Raw genomic sequence first — 25,947 nt, forward strand, 5'->3', positions numbered from 1 at the left:
AGTGCTTTAGAAAGTTTAAGGAACAGATGTTAGTACATCTAGTAAGTAGCAGAATCAGCTCTCAAACCTGGGTCTTTCTGACTTTCAAACCCATGCTATTAGTTGAAAGGGCTAAATATAGAACTCCAGGGCCCTGGGACCAGGTCAGAGCGTCCTGCTCCGTTTTACTACTTTCTAGCAATAAATTGTTCTAGCTGCAGATAAAAGTTAAATAATCCAATATATAGAATAGGACACAGCGAATTTCCCCCTTTGATTAGTTCAGTATGTTAATAAGGTTGCTTAGAACATTTTTTCCCCCCCACAAGCAAACATGCATAATCTTGGAGATCCCATGGAATTTACCAGTATGTGGAGAAGTTGTTCTGATGAGCTTAACAGCTTTATCCAGCCAAGATTCTTGAGTGGGTTAGAAAAGGGATGGTTTGTGAGCATAAGAGGTAGCAGGGGATTAAAAGTCAAAAACATGTCATGCTCATCTCAGTGATGTATAGAGATATATCTAGGCTTCATTAAGGCAATTGATGATATCTTTGACAATCTCTGTGGATGGGGAATTATTGGTTGGATGTTCATGCAATTAGATTGTAATGGAAGAGACAGTGTTGCACAGTGGTAGAGACTGTGGTCTCTGGAGCCAGACGCCTGGCTTCCCACTACTTACCTTCGTGACTTCAGTCCAGTTGTTCAACTTCAGTTACTTTATCTGTAAAATGGAGATAATAATAGCATCTGCCTCACGAGGTTATTTAGAGGATTAAATAAGTTGGAAATAATCAGTAATAAATAATGAGAGTTCAGAAGAGTGCCTGGTATGTGCAAGAAGACATGCAGGAATAGTTATTAACCATCATGACAATTATTGTTAGGAGGCTGTTGAATGTGCACAAAGCGAACTGATTAATGACTGTAATGACTGTAGTGACTCATACAGTGCTGATCAGTGCCTGGAAACTCCAAGTCCTTTTTTTTTTTTTCTTTTTCTTTTCTTCACCCGAGGTTATTTTTTCCATTGCTTTTCAGAGAGAGAGAGAAGCACTGATGTGAGACACATCAATTGGTTATCTCCCAAACGCACCCCAGCTGGGGGCTGGGGATCAAGCCTGCCACTGAGGTATGTGCCCTTGACCAGAACTGAACCCAAGACCTTTCAGTCCGAGGGCTGACGCTCTAATCACTGAGCAAAACCAGCTAGAACTCCAAGTCTCTTCCATACCACTGCTGCTTAGCCACATTTTTGCCCTATAGTTATTTATACTGCTTATTTTTAGAACTTTATTGAAAAGGAACCCCACAACATTGATACCCACTATCTTTGGACAATCTGGAGCAGGTGGACAGGCTGGAAAATGATTTCTGTGTTAAAGCTTCACATACACATTTTACAAATTCCTCAATGGGATATAAATTCTTGATAAGCTAAAATGATGGATTAAATCTAAAAACTCATGTTGTATTCTGCAGTGTTGAAATCATCTCTAAAGTTTGTCCTAGATTGAACTTATTTTATGTTATTTATTTTTTTAAAAATATATTCTTATTGATTTTAGAGAGAGAGGAAGGGAGAGGGAGAAAGACAGGAACATTGATGTGAGAGAAAAACATTGGTTGATTGCCTCCTGTACACCTCCCAGCTGGGGACCAAACGTGCAACCTGGGCATGTGCCCTGATTGGGAATCAAACTGGTAACCTTTTGGTGCTTGGTATGACACTCAACCAACAGAGTCACACCGGACAGAGTCACACCGGACAGGGCTATTTATGTTATTTTTATTTTAAGAATCTTTTCTTAACAATTGCCAGAAACTTCATGATTTTATTATTAACAATTGTTTAACCCTAAGTTTTACTGGTTTCATTTCTCAGCACTCTTTGTTGTGTTTTATTATGTCTTCCTCTTTCTTGACATTATTTATTCCAATGTTTTCCACTGGCTCCAGTATTTTCTGAAAATCTTTTTCAGAAAAGAAATGTCAGTGGTATGATTTCTGGGTCTAAAAGGTCATTCTTGCGTTTAAATATATCACAATGTTTTGCTCCATTTTCCTTAGAACTCTGTAAGCATTACTCCATGGCTCTCTACCATTTAGTGTTTCAGACAAGAAGTCCTAGGTCAGATGGGTTGTCTTTCCTCATAGATTACCGTTGCTTTCTCTCAGGGGGTTTATAAATTTTCCCCCTTATTCTATGAAATTCAGAATGACTTTCATTTTTTCAGTATCCATGCCTGTCAGTCATAAAGGCTATTTGGATTTGAACACATAAGCTGAGTTTTTTTAAAATATTAATTCTTATACACTTACTCCATTCTCTTTTGCAGTTCCTCCTAAATGAATACTGATGGTTGCCAAGTGGAATGGGGGTGGAGGGGTAGGAAAAAAGAATACAGAATAGTATAAAAATTATAATCTAAAAACATTAAATAGATATGGACTATTTTGGATTGGTCCTCATATATATATATATAAAATTTTTTTCCTATATTCTATCTCATGTAATTTCTTTTTTTTTAAAATTTATCTTTATTGTTGAAAGTATCACAGGTGTCCCATTTTTCCCCCCAATGGACCCCCTCCACCTCGCCTCCCCTCCCCAGGCCTTCACCCCATCATTGTCCGTGTCCATGGGTTATGCATATATGCACATAACTTCCTTGGTCAATCTCCTCCCACCCTCCACCCCCCTTCCCTCTTCCCTCTGAAATATGATTGTATGTTGCATGCGTCAGTGTCTCTGAATCTATTTCATTTGTCAAGTTCTTTTGTTCATTAGCTTCTTCTTAAAGAAGACCCTTCAATATTTCATGTATTACTGGTCTGGTGGTGATGAACTCCTTTAGTTTTCCTTGTCTGAGAAGCTCTTTATCTGACCTTCAGTTCTAAATAATAGCTTTGCTGGGTAATCTTGGTTGTAGGTTCTTGTTTTTCATCACTTTTAATATTTCTTGCCACTCCCTTCTGGCCTGCAAGTTTTCTGTTGAAAAATCAGCTGACAGTCGTATGGGTGCTCCCTTGTAGGTAACTAATTGCTTTTCTCTTGCTGCTTTTAAGATTTTCTCTTTGTCTTTAACCTTTGGCATTTTAATTATGATGTGTCTTGCTGTGGGCCTTTTTGGGTTCCTCTTGTTTGGGACTCTCTGTGCTTCCTGGACATGTAAGTCTCTATTTCTTTCCCCGGGTATGGGAAGTTTTCTGTAATTATTTTTTCAAATAGGTTTTCAATTTCTTGCTCTCTTTCTTCTCCTTCTGGTATCCCCATAATACAAATGTTGGGCTGCTTGAAGTTGTTCCAGAGACTCCATACGATATCTTCATATTTCTGGATTCTTTTTTCTTTTTGCCCTCCTGGTTGGGTGTTTTTTGTTTCATGTTCCAAATTGCTGATTTGCTCCTCAGCGTGCTCTACTTTACTTTTGATTCCCTGTAAATTATTCTTCATTTCAGTTCATTCATGTAGCCTTCATTTCTGATTGGTAATTTATTACATCATCGATGGCCTCACTTGTTTTCATAATAGTCTTACTAATAACTTTGAGCATCCTTATAACCATAATTCTGAACTCAGTATCTAGTAGCTTGCTTGGTTCTATTTCATTTAGTTCCTTTTCTGGAGATTTCTTCTGTTCTTTCCTTTGTGACATGTTTCTTTGCCTCCGCATTTTGGCTGCTTCCAGGTGTTTGTTTCTATGTATTAGGTAGAGCTGCTATGTCTCCTGGAATTTGTAGCATGTCTTTGTGTAGTAGGTGTCCTGTAGGGTCCAGTGGCTCAGCCTCCCGAGTCTCCTGAGCTGGGCCTTCTAGGTGCTCCCCTGTGTGGGCTGTGTGCACTGTCCTGTTGTAGTTGAGCCTTGGTTGCTGTTGGTGTCCCTGGGAGGAATTGACCCCCAGGCCAACTGGCTGTAAGGACCAGCTGCAACTACAGCCAAAGAGCTGCTGTGCTGGAGATACCCCTACAGAGCAGGATTTACTTCATTGGAGCTTTGGTGTTCACCAAGTGCACCCCTTGAGTGTGTCACTCGTGGATGTGATAGGGTTGTAATCCAGCATGGTCGAGTTTGACCACCAGTTGCACTGTCTCTGGGGCCTCCCGGGAGGTGCAAAGTCAGCCTGTGCCAGTGCCTTGCCCAGGGCCACCCAGCATGAGCTACTCAGCAAACCGTATTTGACTGCTACTTGTGCTGGGCTTGGAGGTGTCCAGGAGAGGCCAAGCTATGAACCAATGCAGGCTGCCACCAGTGCCAGGGGCCACTTATCAAGCTGTATGGGGCATGATCCTGCTTCTTTGAGAGATTTTAGGAAAGTCTTAAGCATGAGGCTGGAGAGGCCACTTGCCTAGAAAAGCCACTGGAAATGGCCTGGATGAGCTGCAGGTGGGGAGGGGCTGGGCCTCCAGGAATCACGGGGCGGGGCCAAAGGTGTGAGTCAGGGGCTGGCAATTCAAATATGGCGCCTGCCTGCCGACTGTGCAGGGAGGACTCGCCAATGGAGCAATGTCCTCTGCCAGCCTTTGTGCCTGGGAGGAAGCACCTCTTAGTGAAGGATATATGAGAAGATCCCTTAAAAAGTAAAATAAAATTCATGATACAATTTGCAAACAAAGGCATCCATTTGTAAGTGTAGACTGAGAATGTGAAAAATGGTTGTCACAATATCTCCCCCTCCCTTTTTTTTTCCTTTTTCTGTTTTTCTCTCCTTCTTATGTTTGGGGTGGATCTCAAGACATAGATGAGTGTGAGATTTCCGGCCTGTGTAGGCAAGGAGGACGGTGTGTGAACACTCCTGGGAGCTTTGAATGCTACTGTATGGATGGATACTTACCAAAGAGTGGACCTGAGCCTTTCCACCCGACCAGAGATGCCACGTCATGCACAGGTGGGTTTCTGCCAAGGAAAGCAGCATTGGGAAGTGAGTTCCTCTTGGTGAGACTTCCTCCTGCTCTGAGCCTGAGTCTGTGGGTCTGTGTTGGGGATACAACTTATAAAATAAGCAAATAACAACATAATCAAGATAGAAGGGGCTATATTAAAAAGCTAAAATTAGCAAACTTTAGGGATTTTTAGCAGTTAATAGATATTCTGATAGTAACCATTATGTTAGCTTGTAAACTCAGCTGACCAACATCTCAAAAGTGACCCTGAAAATGATAAAGGCATATATATCTTAAGGTATTTTGCAATTCAAAATTTTCTCTTCATTGGCCTAGGCTTTTCTTTAATTAGTGAGGGTTGATTGCCAAATTCTTTCAACTTTATGCATGTATAGATGCTGTTACCTATGGAAGGTCAGAAGATTGAATAGAGATAATCATTGGAAACATACCAGAAGTCATATGGACATAAACCAGCCTATTTTGCATATAGCTGGGGTCTGTGTGTATAGGGAGAGGGAGGGGGATAGAGGCACAGAGATTATGAATTTTGAAAATTCATATGCCTATAGTAATGCATTTGACATTAATTTATTTTCAGAAATAGACTGTGGCACCCCTCCTGAGGTCCCAGATGCGTATATCATAGGAAATTATACCTCTAGGCTGGGCAGCCAGGTTCGTTATGCTTGCAAAGAAGGATTTTTCAGCAGCCTGGAAGATACAGTTTCAAGTTGCACGGGCTTGGGCACCTGGGAGTCCCCAAAATTAAATTGTCAAGGTGAGTTTTCAGATAGTTCAGGTTCACGGCTTACACCATGTTGAGATTTTCATATTTCTCTTAAATTTTTCTTTGGGGTGGTGAATGAATTAAATAAACCCAATAAATTCCTGTTTTTTTTCAAATAGGTTTTCAGTTGATTCTCTTGGATTTTTCAGGAACAGTATCCTGTCATCTGCAAATAAAGATAATTCCATCTTTTATTGTTTGACACTTACAGAAGTTGTGGTTTTCTCTTGATGGGTCAGTTGGCTAGTGTTTTCAAACCAAAAATTTAAACAGCAATGTTGGCTTTGAATATTCTTGTCTTATTCCTGACTTTCATGGCAATGGTTTTAGTGTTTCATTATGCATTCATGATCTTGGCTTTTGATGTTATATATATCTACTTATGTTCTGATGTACACTGAAATAGCACTGTGTGCTGGATGTTGTTCTAAGCACTTATCTATATATTGACTCATTCAGGCCTTACAGTATCCCCATGAGTATGTACTATTATCATGCTTTTACAGGTGAGTAAACTGAGCCATACAGAAGTTTATTTGTTCAAGGTCATAGAAATAGTGATGGAGGTGAAATTTGAACCCAGGAATTCTAGTTTCAGAGCTTGTGTTCTTAATCACCTGGCATACTACTTCTGTTTTTATAACAATGTTGACTGTTTAAAAATATATATTTTATTAATTTTTTAAATTTTTTATTATTTTATTTTTATTTATTTATTTTTTATTTTTTTAAAAGTTAACACATTTTATTTTATTTAGTTAGTTATTTTAAATATATTTTTATTGATTTCAGAGAGAGGAAAGGAGAGGGAGAGAGAGAAATAGAAACATCAATGATGAGTCATTGATCGGCTGCCTCCTGCACATCCCGGACTGGGGATCGAGCCCGCAGCCTGGGCATGTGCCCTGACCGGGAATCGAACCACGATCTCCTGGATCCTAGGTTGACGCTCAACCGCTGAGCCACGCCTGGCGAGCTAAAGCACCCACACTTTTAATTTTTCTATATTTATATTTGTTTATAATTGTTTATAATAGTGAAATATTAGAAACCATCTCAAATGTCTATCAACAGGAGATTAAGTAAATTATGGCATATACATAAAATAGACTATTATGTAGCCAATAAAAATAATATTGGAAAAGAATGTAAACATAGGTAAGTATTAATAGTGCACTGCTAAGTGGAAAACTGTATGAATAATATCATCTGATATTTTAAATAGTTCATATGTGTTTATGAAAAAGTTTAGGAGGCTATATACATCAAAATGGAAACGGTGGTAATTTCCCCTCGGGGGGGTGGTGTCCTGAATGATTTTTATAATTTATGTACTTTCTGTATTGAAGAAATTTTTAACATATAACAAAGCTGTTTCCATTTTTGACAAAAGGGAAAAAGCTCAGTTTTCATTGACTTTATTGCATAACTAAGAAGCCTCCTGATGTGCTTGGCCAAGTTAATCCTTTTGCTTCTGATTTGTGATTTCAGGCTCTAAGCACATTTTAATAGTTAATTATCATCCCGGGGGGTAAGAAATTCTAAAAGTCCATTTTAGTTCTAACATTATCTTTCAATGAATCAATTACAATGCAGAACTTAGATTAAAATGTGTCATAATGCATGTCAAAGAACTCCCTAAGGCTTTATATAGGAAACTCCATATACCACAACTTGTATGACTTTGGAAATTGGATTTCCATCTGGATTACTGGACTGAGAATAGAGAAGGTTAGAGTGCTCGTTATGCTCCCCAGAGAACTGTTTTGTAGCAGATCCTCACTTCTCTCTCCCCCCCTCTCATAACTGCTCTCTGCCTGCCGGCACCCTCCTCCGCCTCCCCCATGTCACCACCTGGCCGCCGCTTCTCGGGGCTGCTCCGGCTCCTCTCAGCACAGCCCTTCTTGCTTCGCCTTCAGTCTGCTTCGGGCTCCAGAACCTGGGCCGTGTGCCAGCCAGCACTGTATTTTTAGCTCAGAGTGATAAAGCCACAGGAACTGGGAATTCCGCTAAGAACACAAGCAGGCTGTGAACTTGGATGCTGCGGAGGAGCAGGTACTTGTGAAGGGAGCAGCTGTGAGTCACAGATGGCAGCGTCTGTGTCCAGAATGGACTTCCCCATCGGAGAAGGTACAGCTGGTGGACCTGTTGTTCATGTTCTTCTGATTTCTGTGGCTCTGCTGCCTTGGCACGGGGGACCTGTGACACGGGTCCCCATCCCAGCGGGCCTCAGAGCTGGAAGTGAGGATGAACGGCCCCTGTGGTCCCCTCTTCTGATGTAGGTAGGACTTGATGGGAATGTCAGTCACAACTTTTCATCAACCCTCTGGAAAAGACAGCATCTCTATCTTGCATTTCCTATTATTTTGTTATTGTTACCTTTTTTTTTTTTTAATTTTCAGAAAAGATGCAAGCTATAAGCGACAGCTTAAAGAATGTAAGTTTTTAAAAATTCAGCCAAGCTAGGGGCAAGGTGAGGGAATTGCTTAAACCGTGTTATCATCAACAGCAGAAACGGAGTCTGGGTCTCATGTTGTACATGATAGATCCTGTGACTAAGAAAGTCTGGAGTCTGGGAGGAGAGAAAAGACACCTGCACCACTGTTATACCAGGATGAGCGCCTACATTTATGTGAAGAGAATGGGCAAAGGCTAAGAGAGCCCCGATGGGGACACGGGGTGGTCACATGGCGCCCTTCCCTTTGAGGTGTTTGCCTCCTGCCTGAGTCCCGTGCAGAGGAGTGGTTTGCGGTGTGGGCTCACCAGGGGAGGGTTCCAGGACCATCTGTCATCCAAATATGTCCTCCTACCTTTTCTTCCTTTTGAGCTGGGAATTCTTTTTTTTTTTAAATCCTCATTTTTTCTATTGCTTTTCAGAGAGAGTGGAGGGGAGGGGAGAGACAGAGAGAAAGAGGGAGAGAGAGAGAAAGAAACACCAGTGTAAGAGAGACACATCGATTGGTTGCCTCCTGCATGAGCCCTGACCAGGGCCAGGGATCAAGCCTGCAACCGAGATACATGCCCCTTGGGCGGAATAGAACCAAGGATCCTTTAGTCCGAAGGCCTATGCTCTAACCACTGAGCCAGAGTCGCTAGGGCATGAGCTGGGAATTCTTACTGGCAGCGTGTCTGGTACTGAACAGGCCCTTTAAGAATCCACTTCAAGGCTTGCCTACTCCAACCGGTTCCCCATGGCGCAGTAGGAATGAACCTCTTGAAATATAAATTGGATTACCCTCTCTCCTTGCTTAAAATTCTTCTAAAAACATTGAAATAGCCACTGCATTTATAATAAAATCCAAGCTCCTAACTATGGCCTCGGAAGCCAACAGGGGTTTGGCCTTTTGGCTTCTCTATAGGTTGCATCTTGCTAGCTTCAGGGCCTTTGCCCATGCTTTTCCCTTTATTTGAAATACTTACCAGCCTGCTTAAATTTTTTTTTTTTTTATTGTGGTAAAATACATGTAATACTAAACTTTAACCGTTTGTAAGTGTACAATTTGGGCACTAAGTATATTCACAATGTCGTGCAGCCACTTTCAGAATGCTTTCATCACCTGAAACAGAAACTCTGTGCCTGTTAAATAGTAACTCATAATTCCTCTCTCCCTCTGGCCCCTGGTGACTTCTGTCCTACCTCCTGTCTCTGTGAATTTGTATTCTAGGTACCTCATATATGTGGACTTACACAATATTTGTCTTTTTATGTCTGGCTTATTTGGCTTAACATAATGTTTTCAAGGTGCATCCTTGCTGTAGCGTGTATCAGAGCTTCATTTCATTTTCAGGCTGAGTACTATTCTGTTGCATGTATTGACCACATTTTGTTTATTCCAACATCTGTTGATGCTGTCTTCCTGCTTTCCCATCCTTCTCGCCTTTCCGTTTTCAGCTTAAATGTCCCCTCTGACATTACTGTCTTTCTTAGTGCTCAACATGTACATGTATTGTAATTATTTTTGTGATTTATATCAGTCTCCCCCACTGGACGGTAAATCTGGGAGCTCAGCGACCATGTAGTCTTCTTTGGCATGATCTGTCCAGCACCTGACACAGTGCCAGGCATACCTGAGGCCTGTGGACATGTCCCGAATCCCCCTCAAAAGGTGGCACAGACAAAGGCAGACATTGTGGGCCACTTTCAGAATGCTTTCATCACCTGAAACAGAAACTCTGTGCCTGTTAAATAATAACTCATAATTCCTCTCTCCCTCTGGCCCCTGGTGACTTCTGTCCTACCTCCCGTCTGTGTGAATTTGTATTCTAGGTACCTCATATATGTGGACTTACACTTGAACTGCTGCCCAGTTTATCCTATGGCTGAGCCTCGCTGAAACCCTGGCCTCTTTCATTTCACCCCTCAAGTTCCGTGTCTTTCCTCACTCCACACCTTACTTTGCCTTTTGGCCTTTCGTGCTTGCTCTCACTTGGCATGGTATCTCTGTTTCGATGAACCAGGAACAGGGCCTTGGGGCTGACTCCTGCTTTCCCCCACATCCTTGCCTGTGGCCCTCCCAGGGTGGGGCATGAGCTTTGCCTGATGCAGGGTAGCTGCTGAATTCCTGTTAGTAACCCTAATAAGAGAGTCAGCATCTAGTGGGGAGTGGCAGGTAATACTTCTATCAAAAATTCAAGATCTTTCTGAAACTTCCTTCCATAAAGTGGGAAGGTAAACAAATTTTCAGCTTTCACTTTACCTAATGTATCGGATTTTGATTCAGACATACTATTTCCAACTAGAGCATTAAAATGAAGAATTTTAATGATTTTTTTTAAAAAAAGAAGCCTCATATGCAGCTCACAGTATCAAAACCCATTATCACCTCTACAGATGCAAGTTCCTTATAAGAGATGTGCTGATAAACTTTTTTTCTTCCTAGCACTCATACTTTTATCTACTATCACCTCTCTGCAGTTTTGAAGTGTTTAGATTCTAGCTGTTTCCATACTAGACACTATATGTTGACAATAAATGTTATGTGTAATGGAAAATTTTCTTCTTTTTTTCCTCCAAATGAGCTTTCTCTATCTGAAGGAAATGTATTGTTAGTTGAGGCTAAAGTTTGAAGAAGACTTTAGAATACAAAGTACATCAAAAAAGGATTTTTTTTTCTTTCACTGCCTGAGGCAAGTGGACTTTTTGGTACTAATGAGCTCATTAGCTTAGTTTCAGCAGTTAATAAGCTACTCTTGAGAATCTGCTTCATGGCATACTGAAACCCTCCCATTTCCTTTGCTGGTTCTGATAGCATTTGCTAAATTTGAGTTGCCACAGATTGAGATGTTAGATTCCAGCCCCCAACATCGATGATACATGTAATTTAGTGCCCAAGTGATATTTATATGTAAAAAATATGGCCAAATTTGGAACATGCCATAAGATGCATGAAACTCTGTGATAAAGTTGCACTTTGACCCCATTCCTTAGGCCATATTTTTCACATATAAATATCACAAAGATTAATGTTCATAATAATATGAATTACATGACTAGAGGGGATATTTTTAAAATATCGGATATAGACACAGCCCACAAAAAGCTCACCATTAAGGGGAGAAGAGAACACTTTTACAAATGAAATGAAGGAAGTATAGGTATTTAAGTGCTGAATTATCTGATCTAGAAGACGAATACTGGTGTTAACTGGCCTAGACTATTTGGACTCTTACAACCTACCACCTTATACTCATTTCCAGGTGATATGTAAAGCTGCTAATTTGAGAAGGTTAGAGACTAACTTCTATTATTGTTGGGTAAAGGTGAAAACTGACTTTAATGGGATTTCCTTCAGTTTTCATACGTGTTTCTATCCTTTTGCCAGAGCTTTTCATCTAATGGTTTATTTTTCTGGGGAGGTGGTTTTTGTGTTTGTTTTTGTCAACATCAGTATGTGGAATGGGTCTATCATTCGTTCCCCCAGCAGCTGGCAAAATGTCTGCCTCAATTTATAGCCCTTATGGGTCTTTTTTTCTTTTTCTTCCTCAGCTTGGTATTTATTGGTCTCTAAAACAGTCTTAGATAACGCCTTTCATTACTCTATGAGCTCTGTCATCAACCACAGTTATTGTGCTGATTTTATGATAAGCAGCAGCCACTGTGGGGGACGTTGGTGATACAGTAAGTTGTTGATTAGATGCCAACAGATTCCCTTCTGGAATATTTTCTCCGGTAGAATATCAAAGCTAGCAGTGTGGATAAACATTTGCACCTCCAAGATATGAAATAAAGTTACAGTACAAATGTGGTCCTTGAAACCAGAACAAGCACATTTCCCCCCGCCAGGGAGACCTGTTTTGAAGTCGATTATTTGAATAAAATCACAGATAATAGGATAGTAAGGAAAAATTCCCAGCCATGTTCATAATTACTGGGCTGTATTCCTGATGCAGATCCAAACGTTGTTACTTAATGATGTAATTAGCCAGACAACCATGCGCTTTAATGAACACTCCTATGCATATGCAGCGCAAAATTTGTGCTGCTTGTTTTTTTCTTTCCTTTGGATAGAAACTGTTTTTAAATGGCATATTTCCTTGTGATAGTGAGAGCTTTGGAGTTTTCATTGTAGAACTATATCCTCATTACCTATTGTAGCCTCTGTTGGATTGATTTTTGAGTTTTTCTTAATAAGAGCCACCTGCTTTCTTGGGTCCCTTTTAGTCTGAGTAGAAGTGGCAGTGTCTCCACCTCTCTTAAGGGTGGTGGCAATATGTGTGACAGGGTTATGTTCCAGGCCAGACGCAGGCCACACCCCCATGTTATGGGGTTAAACATCAGTACCAAAACAGCTTCAGAGGGTCACACAACTGCAGAGGAATTCTATTTCCAGCAGCCTTCTTGCTCTGGGAAAACTCCCAAGATTGGGGAGAAGGAATTGTCATAGGACTCTTCCTTACTGATTGGAATACTCCCTCATGCAGCCTTTTCTCCCAAGGTATCAGCTCACCTGCAAGGTCAGTTGCAGTCAGGACGTGGAGTGGGCCCCTTCTCTGTGAGGCTGCTCATACTGAATGGATCTGGACTTTGGGATCACACAAACCCTGGTTTGGATACTGGCTCTATCTTTTATTAGGGGTGTGGCTTTTGAATGTGACTTAAGCTCTTAGGATCTCTATTTTCATATCTATAAACTACATGAAAAAACAATAACACATCTACCTTGCAGGGTTTTCTGTGAGGAGTACATAAGATAGTGTATATCTAATAAAGTACCCGTATTAGTTTTTGTGGGTCTTTTTTTTTTTTTTAGCTTTCATCTACTTGGTATTTGGTAGGTGTGAGTTACCTCTGTTGGATAACAAATATAGGGGTAATGTATTTGTGTCTCATTGTTACACTTACAAATTACTGATGCCTGTTTTCTTCCTTGGGCTGCTCTCATATCAAAGTAACATTTATTGCATCTTGAACAATGATAAAGTAGCAGCAAGCTGTCAGTAAACAACTATTTATTGAGTATTTACTATATAAAATACTATTTTAAGTAGGCATTACGGGGTGCAAGAGATTATAAGATATATGATTCTGTCCTTTACGAACTGTGCACCTACTTGGGAAGACAAAATATATTTATAAAAACACATAAATCCTCAAGCAAGAAATAAATGTCAAATGAATGGGATAGATAATTATTCTCGATTCTACTTCTCTCGCTCTCACATCCAGTCCATCGTCAAGAATGCTGTTCTGCTTTCTGCTTTCAGATTGCTTCTCAAACCCATCTTCTTTCCACTTCCATCGTCACCTCTCAGGTTCATCCAAGACCCCATCCTCTCTCTGTAGGACTGCTGCTGCAGACCCTATCTGATCTCTTTCCTTTAAAAAAAAAATTTTTTTTAAATTGATTTTAGAGAGGGAAGAACGGAAGGGGGGGAGAGAGAGAGAAAGAGAGAGAGAAACATCGATGGGATGCCTCCCATACATGTCCCAACCAGGATCAAACCTGCAACCTAGGTATATGCCCTGACCAGAAACTGAACCTGTGACCTTCTGTGCACAGGACGACACTCCGGCCAATTGAGCCACACCAGCCAGGGCAGATCCCTCTCCTTTTACTCCTGTTCTCCCATCCCTTCTCCACCCAGCAGTCAAAATGGCCTTTTAAAAACCAACATCAGATTATTTTATTCCCTTGCTTAACACCCTCCAAGGGCCTTCAACTGCTTTTAAGTAAAATCCAAGCTCTTTGGTAAGGCTTACAAGGCCCTGTGTGATTTGGCCTTGCTTTTCGCTCCACCTTCATCTCATGCCAGAGCAAACAGGTTGCTCTTCCCTTTCTGTAACACAGCAAGAGCTTTCTCACCTCAGCGCCTTTGCAATGGCTAATTCATTTGGTTGAAATGTTTTTCCTTTGCTTCTGAACATGACCGGCTCACTCTCATGCTTCAGGTCCTTAACTCAGACGTTACCTCCGTAGAGACATCAAACCGTTCCTGACCACTCTACTTAAAAAGCCTTTCCCATCCTATCACATAATCTTACCTCCTACATAACATTTATCACAACCTGAAATTATCTTGTTTATTTTGTTTATGGTCTGTTCTCTCCCCAAGTTGTACGAGGGCAGTGATCTTGTCCATTTTGTTCATTGCAGTGATAACTAGCATAGTGTCTGGCATGCATGAGGTGCTCAATAAATGTATGAATAAATGAACAAATGAATATAGGTCACAAAAGTTCAGAGGAAGAAGGGAGCCATCTGTTAGTCATTAAGCAGATTAGTCATTGGAAAGGAGTTTGGTAGGTATGAGGGAGAAAGAGTGAGCAAGACAGAGGGAGTCAGCAGAGGTGAGAGGGCAGATACTGTGGGTTTCAGAGGTGGAGCAGCCCTCTAGGGGCAGTGGATGTAGGAGAAGGAATCGACCAATGTGGATTTAACTCCTGGCCATCATATAACTACCCATAGGGCCTTGGATGTGTTATTTAGCCATATTGAGCCATTTCACCTATAAAATGGGGAAAAGAATCCCCAGCATGGAGGGTTACTTTGAGTCTTAATGGTTTATACGTAGGGTCCTATTGGGATGCATATGATGATAAATAGCAGCCATTCATAGATTCTCAAATTTGGAGCTTTGTAGAAATTGGATGCCAAGAACTTAACTCAGTCCCACTGTTTCAGAAGAGTTATCTGTATGTGTGTGTGTGTGTGTGTGTGTGTGTGTGTCAGAGGTGAGACTCCAACATGTGTTTCTCAAAAGCTCCCCAGGTGATTCAGATGTACAGCTGTTGTTTAGAACCATGTGTTTAATCCAGACCACACTGGAATCCTCTCTAAAGATCTCTTGCCGTGGGACTGGCCAATTTGAAGGGCTCTGTGGTGAGATCACAGAGTCATGGGGCTAGGTTGCCTACCACTGGGCATCTACCTGAGTCTCTAAACCTTAGTCCTTAGAGACCAGGCTATTGATCTCTTGTCAACACACAAATTAATATTTTTGGTATGTAAAAAAAATTTGTAGTCCCAACTAAAGCCACCATGTCTTCCATTATTCTTGGTTATGTCCAAGATGAGGTCAACCTAGTTATCTTCTGTACTCTTATCCCTTTAGTACCTGTGCTTCTCCCCTAATCCAACTGTCTCTCACTGAGTTCCTTCCCAAACATCTCCAATGTGCTGCTTAGAATTCCAGCTTCAAGGTCCATAAACCTGCTTAAACCTATACCCTCAATCTCTTCACTGGTGCTCCATCTATTTCCTGTTGTAACTGAATCTTGGCTTAAACTAGATGTTTTAGATGTCAACAATGACTGGGCAATCATATGAAACATTAACCGCCTGTTCTGTGTTCTGTTGGTTGCTCATCTACATACAAATATACTCATGTCTTGGAATGTTTTGGGTCAGTAAATGTCTAAAGATTTCATGCTGGGGAAACATGATAAGGGCCAAGGGGTCTTGTGTTTGGTAAACTATGAAAAGGGAACAAATCTCTGGGAGTGGACGAGGGACTTGAGAGGTTGACGGGGTTGAAAGATTTATGAAATGACCACCTCATTCTGATGTCATAACTGATTTTTTGAATCTGCATTGACCAGGGACTAACTCTTTAAAATTTCAGAGCCAGGTGACTGGGCAGGTGGGTTGAGCTGTTGTATTGAGGGTCTTACCATAATTTCAGACAATGGATGAAACCCTGCTCTGGGAGGCCTCCCTCAGGGAAATAACTCTGGGGGTCTGCAACAGATCATGCATCTGTATGGGACAGAGAAGAGCGCAATTCCCTTAGATCCACCAATTCTGTATCAGAAGCTCATTTAAGAGAAGCCACCTATTTCTAAGGCTAAGAATGGTTGATGAGTTGGAGACAGATTGTGTAATTTTTTCTATTTTGAATGCTTTATCTCAATAAATGTACTTATGTTTTAAAAACCTAGATATCAGAAGTTCTTAATTTTCTTGGCTTTCTACAGATGGGAGAGAAAACTCAAAATCAGAATGAATGCCAATTTTTTTCTTTCTGTATTTAGGTATAACTGAAACTTTTGGTTACCTCTGGAATGATTATGACCATCTTATTTTGTATTTTATATTTATTAGGAGCTTTCTTGAACAAAATTGTATCTATGAGCTCCCCACTACTGCAAGAGAAATGTTGCATGTTTTATTTCTTCCCTTCACCTCCCTATTCAGATTTTGCTCAAATAATTTAGAATTTTATTTTCAAATTATTGTTTTTTTACATTGTTAGCTTTTAATTTTATTTTTTCAGTCAAGATATGCATGGATTTTTTTCCCCAATTGTAAAATATCTGAAAATGGCTTTCTTTTACTCTTATGTTAAGTAGCATTTGGCTGGGTCTAAAATGGTAATGTCCTTTTCCTATAAACACTTTCTCCATTAATTTGCTTTATAAAGGTCAGAGATTTTGTATATATATCATTTAATACTCACTGGGCAACAAAACTCCTTGCATTATAGTCTACTCAGGAGTTCATGGTCTGAAGGTGCATGGCAGAAAGTCTTAATATTTAAAAGAACCCTGAGATGGATTATTTCATTGACCAAGGAATTCTTTATAATATAAATAATCTCATACTTGGAAGACTTTTTAATGTATTCATGTATTCAATTTCATTAAAGTCAGACATACCTGTTTTCTCTACTTCTGAACAATCTTACTTTATCTACCTGCCCTTGGATTACTTGATGGGATTAGTGTTTTCTCTTTCCCCGTAGGAGTGGCCTCTATCATTACTAAATGTTTATTTCCACCATATGAATTATAGGGGTAGAACTCAGGGTCTTGCTGACTGCTGTGTTGCCTCCCGTTGCAGAGATCAGCTGTGGCCGCCCTCCGGGGGTGCGGCACGCGGTCCTGGTGGGGAACCACAGCTCCAGCCTGGGCAGTGTGGCTCACTACGTCTGTCAAGAGGGCTTTGAGAGCACTGGAGGAAAGATCACTTCCGTTTGCACAGAGAAAGGCATCTGGAGAGAAAGTACTTCGACATGCACAGGTATAGATTTTCTTCTGCGGGGTTCCTGTTTTTAAGAGGTGAATGGCCAGCGGGAGCATGGGACTCAAAGCTGCCTCACTCTCTGCTGCGCCTGCCTGTGCCACTTACCTGGGTGGGCACCTGGCTGTAAGTTTGTCAGCTAAATCCTGAAAATTTAGAGGGCGGATAGGGAAAGTAAGTTGGATAGAAAGTAAGTTGTCATCTTTTGAAGCTCTCGTTAAATCACATTGACTCCTGGCTCCTCTGCTTGGCTGGCTGAGGAATTCTTCCCTGTGAACCAGTTTCTCAGGGGACCCTACTGAAAGTCCTAACTTAGCACATGTTGACAGCTTTTCAGCAAAAAGGTGGCGTGATGAGAAATAGGTGTTTAATGTATATGTTTATTTTCAATTGTGGTAAAATGCACACAACGTAAAATGTACCATCTTACCCATTTTTAAGTGTTAAGTATCTTCACATTGTTGCGCGACCAATCTCCAGAACTTTTTCACCTTCTGAAATGGAAACTGTACCCATTAAACAATAACTCCCTGCTTCCCCCTCCCACGGCCCCTGGCACCACCATTCTACTTTCTGTTTCTATGAGTTGAACTAATTTAGTTACCTCATATAAGTGGGACCATGGACTATTTGTCCTTCTGTGACTGGCTTATTTCACTTAGCGTAATGTACTCCAGGCTCATCCATGTTGTGGGAAATGGTGGGATTGCCCCCCTTTTAAGGCTGAATAATATTCCAGTTATGTAAGTATTACACTGCGTTTATCCATCCCTCCACCTCTTAGCGACCGTGAACTGTGCTGTTATGCACACTGTTGTGCAAATACCCCTTTGAGACCCTTCTTTCAATTCTTTCAGGGATATACCCCCAAATAGAACTACTGGTGAATAGGAGCTTCGAGACTTCAGTTCAGATTCTAGCAGTGCCACGTATTAAGCTGTGTGTCATCTCTCTGGACCTCAGTTTCTCATCTCTAAAAGTGGGGAAGTAAAGTCTGCTTCCCTACTTCCAAAGAGTTATTGAGAGGGAATCAAATGAGATAATCTCTGGGGAGCATTTTGGAAAGTTTAAAGCACAGTGCACACGTTAGGTCTTTACTGAAATTATTTGCCTTGCTGGAAAAGGATCTCACGAATGAGAAATGTGCGCTTCCATGTGCTTTATCTCAGACCTGTGCCTGCACGAAACAAGTTGGGAAAGGCAGTGATTCTCACCATTTGTGGTGGTTGGTCTGGGGGTGTGATGAATGGTTGAATGGCTCTGGGAATGTATTTCTAGGTGTTGACTTTCTTGGTTCCAAAGGCAGAGCTCGGAAGAGTGAAATCTCAAGGTAGCTTTCATCTGGGTCTCTGGTTTGACTTGCAGCAGAATTATGAAAGAATGTCTTGGGTCTTACCAATCAAAGTTTTCCACAGGAAACTTTGGAAAGAAAAACATGTGGACTGCCGGGGTTTTTTGTCCATAGCACAATAGTTCATAACCATTTTGGGGATAAGAATTTGATGAAATCCAGTACTTTTCTAGACACTGCCTTCTTGGAATTTACAGGGCAATTGGGTAAACAGACTTTTCTCTAAAGAAATGCACATACACATGTACATATAGTGTTTTACAAATGTAAGGTGTTTATGGATCTCTAGAAGCCCTTGGGTAAAACATTCCTGGTGTAGATGGAGAACTCAGCTCCATTGCTGAGGTCCTGTCTGTGGCCTGCAATTCTCACATTCAGTCATCTCTACCACAAACACAAGAAGATGCAGGCTAGAGACTGCAACCATAGAAACGACAAAGGGCAGGCGTGGATAACAGCCCAGAGATCTCTAGAGAGGGCTTATTGACTTGCCCAACCTGCATAGAAAAGCAAAGACAAACCTGCTGCTAACAACAAGGATTCCAGTTTCCCAGTCTTAATAACTGGGGAAATCGAGAAGAGCTAATGCCGTACTGGGCCAGACTGACAGTCATTCCACCCTATTATGCATCTCTAACAGCACCTCTAAGAGTTATTTGGAGAGAGTGAGGCAGCTGCCTCATGGGAGGCAGACTTCAACATTTGGGGCTGCGTTCCTGGCCCAGCGCTCTCTGTGAAGTTGCTTGGTAAGAGCTGGGCACAGCTTCTGGACCCAGCCACTTGCTTTATTGCTCAAGCTGCTCTGCCTCTACCATTCAGAATTCAATGAGGTACATAGATTAGTCTCTACGTGAAAAACCAGTGGATCTACATGGGGCATAGTAAGCTATTAATTAGCTGATGCTTGTAGAGCACTTTGAAGAACAAACATGTTATGTAACTGCTAATTTTAATTACCTCCTCAGCCTGCCACCTTCCACAGTGTCTGTGGCTCCAGCTGCAGCTGTTTCCATGGGGTTATGCAAGCTTTGATTTAAGGAGAGAAAAGGCATTCTCCCTGAGAGCTGTTATATTTCTGTGAGGAGGCCTCTAGCCCTCAATCAGGATTGGCAGCTAAATTCAATTTCCGCAGATTAAGGGGGTGATTTACATGCTGATCAATTCATAGTGTGCTGCACAGGATCACCAGGTGGGTAGGTGGCTTCTGGAAATGGAGTGAAAGATGCTGATTCCCGTGGCTCTTGCTCAGCTGCCCCCCTTCTTTTTTCCTTTTGCTTGGTTTTCACCCATTTCTTCACACCTTACCTTCCGGCCCAGCTCCCTCTGTGTATTTGGTGTTTACCCTCCTCGATGTTCACTTTGGGACTTATCCCCCATCATCGACTTTTGTGCCTAACCTCTGAATACCTTCGGCCTGTGTTCTCTTTTCATTCCATCTGCTCCTTTTTATATTTGAATGTTTAGTTCCAAATTGGGTGGTATAATCTATCTTCATTTTACCTGGGTTGCTTTTACTTAAAAATATTTTCGGAGCTTTATTTGTCTGGATCAGTAGTGTGCATCTGTACATGTTTTTAATGGAGCGTGAACTCCAGCAAGGTGGCGGGACTTTTTTTTTAGAGGCCGGTTTGGACTGGAAACTCCAGACAGCTGAGAATTAGGTAACTGCTTTAGCGTCTGGAAAAACCCCAGGTGGAAGCTTGGTGTTCAGTGGATTGGTCTCCCTCGAGATCAAAGAGGTTGATTCATTCTTGATAAGACTGTGTCCCTGCCTTTCAGTCTGCACAGGTCATTTCGCTTTTTATGTTTAGAATCTGAGTTAATAATTATAAGGTGGATGCTCACTCCTTCCATGCTCTCAGAAAGGTAATAATATCTCTATTGGAACACAGACTGTTTATCTGCTGGGATCTTTTCTGAGCCCCCTAACCTGACTCTGGCACTGAGTCCAACTGCCTCCAGGCCTTCTGGTGGCCTCTGCTCTGTGTCTTTTTGTTGACCCTCCACTTTAACCCAGTGATGCTCACTTTCAGCTCTACACATTTCTGATGGAAAAGAAAGGTCATCCGGAATAAATGGACTCATTTATATAAATAGCCACACAGCCAGGATTTGTTTGAATATGTGTATAGTGTTCAGACCATCAAGTGTTATAGCCACCATAGATTCCATACCAAAAGGCCCAGAGCTCTGCTAGAGGCCTTACTGCTTGATTTCATTTTTGTCCTTAGAAAAACCCTGTGCAATTAAGTATTGTTATTTTCATTTCATAGATGAGTAATCTGAGGCTCATGAAAGTTAAACAGCTTTCACAGGGTCATTTAGGAACTAGCAAATGGCAGAGTTAGGATTTGAACTCAGGTCTGGTAGCCTCAAAAGCCCATGGTCTCTCTCCTATGCCAGTGTTTTCCAAGCTTGAATTGTTTGTATGCCACCCTGACAATGTTTGCTATAACAAAAGTGTTATTTGTTTAATAGTTTGCTTAAAGCAATTAATATTTAAAACTTAAATTTATAATTTAAATGTGTTGATCAAGGATATTTTGTAATATATGTGATATCATGAGTTTGAAGTAGGTGTATTTTTTTCTAATATACACAAAAATTAATACAAAGCAAATATAATATTTTATGTAAATACAACCAAAAATCATCCTAAAGTATATAATGCATTTTAGGAAATCACTACTCTAAGCCATGCTAGTCCTACTTATTTTCTGTGGCCGTAAAGACTTTAAAAAAGAAAAAAATGTAAACATAGAAGAACTCATCATTTAATTTATTTAAACATGTGCTTATTCAAAGTAGTCACCTTGGGAAGCCATTGCCTCATTTCTATGATGCTGCCATTATCAAAATCTGTCTGTTTTATAATCCCTGTTTGGGAATTGCCTTTGGAGGTAGTGTATGAGCAATATTAGAAGATCAGTCATATTACCTTTGAAATTATATACTGTTTTCAACTAGAGATGACATTGAGCTCGACACCTTGTTTGGGTCACCTGAATACAGAAAATGGATATAAAGTTGGAAACCAAGAGAGTACACTAAATTAGTCCCTGTCCACAGTGGGACTTCTGAAAGAGTAGTTTATGTTCGCCGTCTCTGTCCCCTCCCACCCTGTTCTCTTCTCAACTTCCAGGAGGAGAATCAGGCACCCAGTACTCCCGCTTCACTGTAGCTTCCCCACCAAAGTCACGAATGACCACCCACCTGCCAAATTCATGTTCTAGTTTCAGCCCTCATTCCTCTTCACCTTCTACAACATTCACCATTGCTGATCATCCATCCATTCAACCAAATAATAAATATATATATATATTTTAAATATATCTTTATTGATTTCAGAGAGAGGAAAGGAGAGGGAAAGACAGATAGAAACATCAATGATGAGAGAGTCATTGACTGAGCCCGCAACCCGGGCATGTGCTCTGACTGGGAATTGAACCCCGATCGCCTGGATCCTAGGTCAATGCTCAACCGCTGAGCCATGCCCGGCCGGGCTAAATAATAAATATTTTTAAAATATCTATATCCAAGGCACTGTACTATATACTAGGTTCTGGGGATAGAGATAAACCTGGTGTTTGCCATCACAGAGCTTATATTAAGGAAAGATAGGCATTAAATTACTAATTGCAAAATTATTTGGTTACAAATGTGATAAGTAACCCAGAGAAATACTGGGTGCTAATAGAATACTAAAAAACGTAACTTTATATACATATATACATTTATGTACACACACAAACACACACACACCCCACATACAGAGTCTAAAGCAAAGTAAAGGTACTTTATTACCCACCGAGGCTTTGGTTCCCCAAGTCCAGTGCAGAGTTCAGTTAGACACTGTGGGACCTTCTTTTTTTTGTTTTGTTTTCTTTTAAGCCAGAGATGCCTACAACTGGACAAGCCAAAGGCCTGCTCTCCCTCCCTCTACCTAAGCCAAACCTCAGATCTAATCTGGACACTGTGGGCACTCCATCAGAGGAGAGAGAGCCGTATGAGAGAAGAGAGGGAACATGTTCCTGAGACAAGGACTTATGTTCTGTCATCATCACAGCCCAGTGCCTCGCCCGGGAGGATTCTTGGCATTCAGTAGACATCCAGTTAATGATGAATAAAGAGCTCTGCACTAAGTGCCAGAGAGAACTGCCAGACATGTTTTCACATATTGGCATTAGAATTAAGGCATAGCCTCCCAAGTCATCTCTTTTATTTTAAAAAAAAATTTTAAATATATATTTTTATTGATTTCAGAGAGGGAGGAAGGGAGAGGGAGATAGAAACATCAATGATGATAGTGAAACATTGATCGGCTGCCTCCTGCACACCCCCCACTGGGGATCGAGCCCCCAGCCCAGGCATGTGCCCTGTCCAGGAATCAAACCACGATCTCCTGGATCCTAGGTCGATGTTCAACCACTGAGCTATGCTAGCTGGGCCCAAGTCATCTCTTTTAAAAGGGCAGCATTAATGTGGATGTCTAGCATCTGATATGTTTATAAAGATGTCTTTCCAGCTGATGTGTAGGCACCTGAAAGGAAAAGCAACCAAACTTTGTTAACCGCTCCTTGGGATGAAATATCTGACACCCTATTTTCAGATCTGGGTCCCATCTGTGCAGAGAGCATGGCACAGGCTGGAGGCAGATGGGCATCTTTCGAGATGCCATTTGCAGTTGTCATAGTGAATGAGCAGGAAGGAAGAACAAAAAAGGAAACTTCTGTGTCTCTAATCTCTGCATGGGTGGCAAAGGGGTCCCGAGTGAGAAGGAAATTTGTGTTACTGGCAACTCAGAGGGAAGGTGAAGGGTGGGATGTTTCCTTTTCCTTCCGGTCCAGGTAGTGAGTTAGTATCAGAGGGATGTGTGCGTGAGCGTAGGAGTCCAGAGCTCTAGGGCTTTGAAGGGTGGTGGAGAGGGAAGGGGCCAGGAATGTTTGGGCTTCTCTGAGCTGGTAATGGACTGGTGCCAACATCATCTTTATGCTACCCAGGAGACTGAATGGATGGGATCTTTGATCTCTTAGGGTACCCATGTCCACAACTGGAGTATTTCTTTGATTTCAAATTCTCTGTGCTCTGGGGAGAAGTACTGATGTAGAGACCCAGGAATGCTTTATGACAGCCATAGGTGATCCCCTAGTGTCCCTCCATGAGTTCGACTGTTTTCCTCGCTTTGTCTCCATTTGTTCTCAGTTGCCTATAGCTGACCTGGGCTTACCCAAGACTAGGTAATGTGGGACATAGAATCTCCATAATGCTGCTGATGGAATGCTTGAGTAAAGATGTAAAATCTTCTGTGGGCAAGGAGGTCAGTAGACCAGGGTTTATCTAAAGGTGGCACTGGTTCTGAGTAGAGGAGAAATGAGTCAACCCTACAAGTGCCTAAGATGTGGGCTCCTTTTCCCACTTGGAGACTGAGAAGAGATTTACTAGAAGGGAGGGACAGGAGCTGAGTTGAGGAGAGCCATTTTTCTTTTTTTAATTAAAAATTTTTTTCAATTACAGTTTACATTCAATATTGTTTTGTATTAGTTTCAGGTGCACAACATAGTGAGATGGAGAATTGTCTTTCTCTTCTTGATGGGAGTCTTTCCTTGGGTTTTCCAGAAAAGAGCCTGAGGCAGAGGGCTTGTATTCACTATACAGTAGGGTCTGATGTCTCAGAGAGCAGGGGTGGGGGTGAAGGTGACGAAACAGGGAAGGAGGAAGGGCCAATCAAGGATACCTCGCTGCATTGGGTCCACCAAGTGCAAGTGATTGCTCCATATGTGCATCAGCACCCTGAGAAGTCTTTGTAGGACTCCCCATCAGGGAAAAGAAAGAGGGGAAGATTTATCCACTCTTTTCCATCCCCATAGGGTGTTAATTCCCTTGCGCTTCCAGGTGCCATGTGCTTGGGTGTGGGTACCCCAGCAGGGAAGCCCCAGAATGGGAGACAAGACACAGCTATACTGTCAAAGCCCATGTAGGGATGGAACAGGGAGCAGGTGAGGCCGGGAGATTCTGAAGGCTCCATAAGAGATTCTGATTCAGGGGGAGAGCCTGAATTTGGGCCGTGGAATACTCCTGTTTGGTGAAATGAGGATTCCTTCCTCTACAGATGACAGTATAGGAGCTTCAATCTGTAGGGAATTTTATTCCTTTTGATGCTATTGTAAATAAAATTGTTTTCTTGATTTTATTTTTGGATTGTTCCTTGCTAGTGTACAGAAATACAATGGATTTTTTGTACATGGACCCTGTGTCCTGCAACCTTGCTGAATTCCATTCTTAGCTCTGTTTATTTTTGTGTGTGTGTTGCTGTGTTGTTTTTTTTTTTATAGACAAGATTATGTCATCTATTAATAGAGATAGTTTTACTTACCTGTAGGGAGTTTGATTTTAAATAGGTAAAAAGCTAGACCCTCTTCCCATCTGAACAACTTCGTAGGTGGTTAACTGGGGCCACTGGAAACTGTGTTACCTCAGGGAACCAAGACCCTAATATGGTTTCCCTCATTGCCAAATTCATTACATGAAATACATGCAAAATATTAAAAACAAACAACAACTCAAAGAAATTAGTGGCTTCCTGATAGATCAGGATTAAATAGCTTCGGCTCAAGGAGTCCCAGAAGTATCCAGGGACCTTGTGAGAATTCGTTAAGTTTACCCCAACCTGCTCCTGAGGAACGGTCCTGAGTGGCGATGCATGTCGCTTCCCTCTTGGGAACAGCAGTGACCTGGAAATAAGAGTGCCCCCATCAGCCCCCGTGGCATGAAGGAGCCAGAAGCAGATCTTACCTGTGCAGCTGCAGGGGAGATTCAGGACACAGCTCTGGGCCTTTCTCCATCCCACATGAGTAGAACGCCAGTGGCATCCAGTGGCCTGTCAGACCAACCACAGGTTGGAATTCTTCTACTCACCCAAGCAGGAATCTTTCTTCTTCCTCCAAGTCGAGTCATGGTCCAGGCTCATTCATGATGAAGATAAATGGGGTGATTGGCCTGGGGTGGCTCGACTTGCCTGATTTGATTTCTGAATCAGAGCATGAATGGTGAGCAACGGAGATATTAGCTGGGCGGATAAACTAAGTCATGCCCCACAGTGTGGTTACCGTTAGAGTTTTTCCAAAGCCCGCCAGTGCCTTTTATGAGTGGACTGTCTCTTTTTCTGTTTTAGAAATCATTACAGAAATTAATGATGTATCGGTGTTTAATGACACTTGTGTGAGGTGGAAAATAAACCCAGGAAGAATTAACCCCAGGATGGTATATGTGGTAAGTAAAGTGATCTACTTTTTGCTGGCAGGGCAGAAATGGGAACCGATGGGAACATGAGGCGAGGGGCCTGCTTCCAGAAGAGCTTCTGCACCGGTCTGTTTTCCAATCCCACCATCCTTTAAAAAAGCGCATAGAATGTGTTAGATATCTGGATTATTTTATTTTACATTTTGTGTTTAATGTATTTGTCATTTGACAGGGTGTATGT

The 25,947-nt window shown here is 41.6% G+C and overlaps 1 protein-coding gene across 3 annotated transcripts in view; it reads left to right on the forward strand.

Annotated features, from left to right (window-relative positions):
• SUSD1 (sushi domain containing 1) overlaps positions 1 to 25,947 on the forward strand; it is a gene marked incomplete at its 5' end in the record, with an annotated part of 87,987 nt that overhangs the window by 19,123 nt on the left and 42,917 nt on the right. For 2 of the 3 annotated variants that reach the window (XM_081152296.1, XM_081152297.1), the window contains 4 exons: positions 4,720 to 4,872; positions 5,469 to 5,648; positions 16,937 to 17,116; positions 25,639 to 25,736. In XM_081152296.1, coding sequence (XP_081008422.1) covers positions 4,720 to 4,872; positions 5,469 to 5,648; positions 16,937 to 17,116; positions 25,639 to 25,736 — 611 coding nt within the window. The remainder of the gene's footprint in view (positions 1 to 4,719; positions 4,873 to 5,468; positions 5,649 to 16,936; positions 17,117 to 25,638; positions 25,737 to 25,947) is intronic. The other variant, XM_081152298.1, reaches the window with a different exon arrangement.

Source organism: Miniopterus schreibersii (assembly GCF_964146895.1).
Source record: "Miniopterus schreibersii genome assembly, chromosome: 11".
In the NCBI taxonomy this organism is placed as follows: Eukaryota; Metazoa; Chordata; class Mammalia; order Chiroptera; family Miniopteridae; genus Miniopterus; species Miniopterus schreibersii.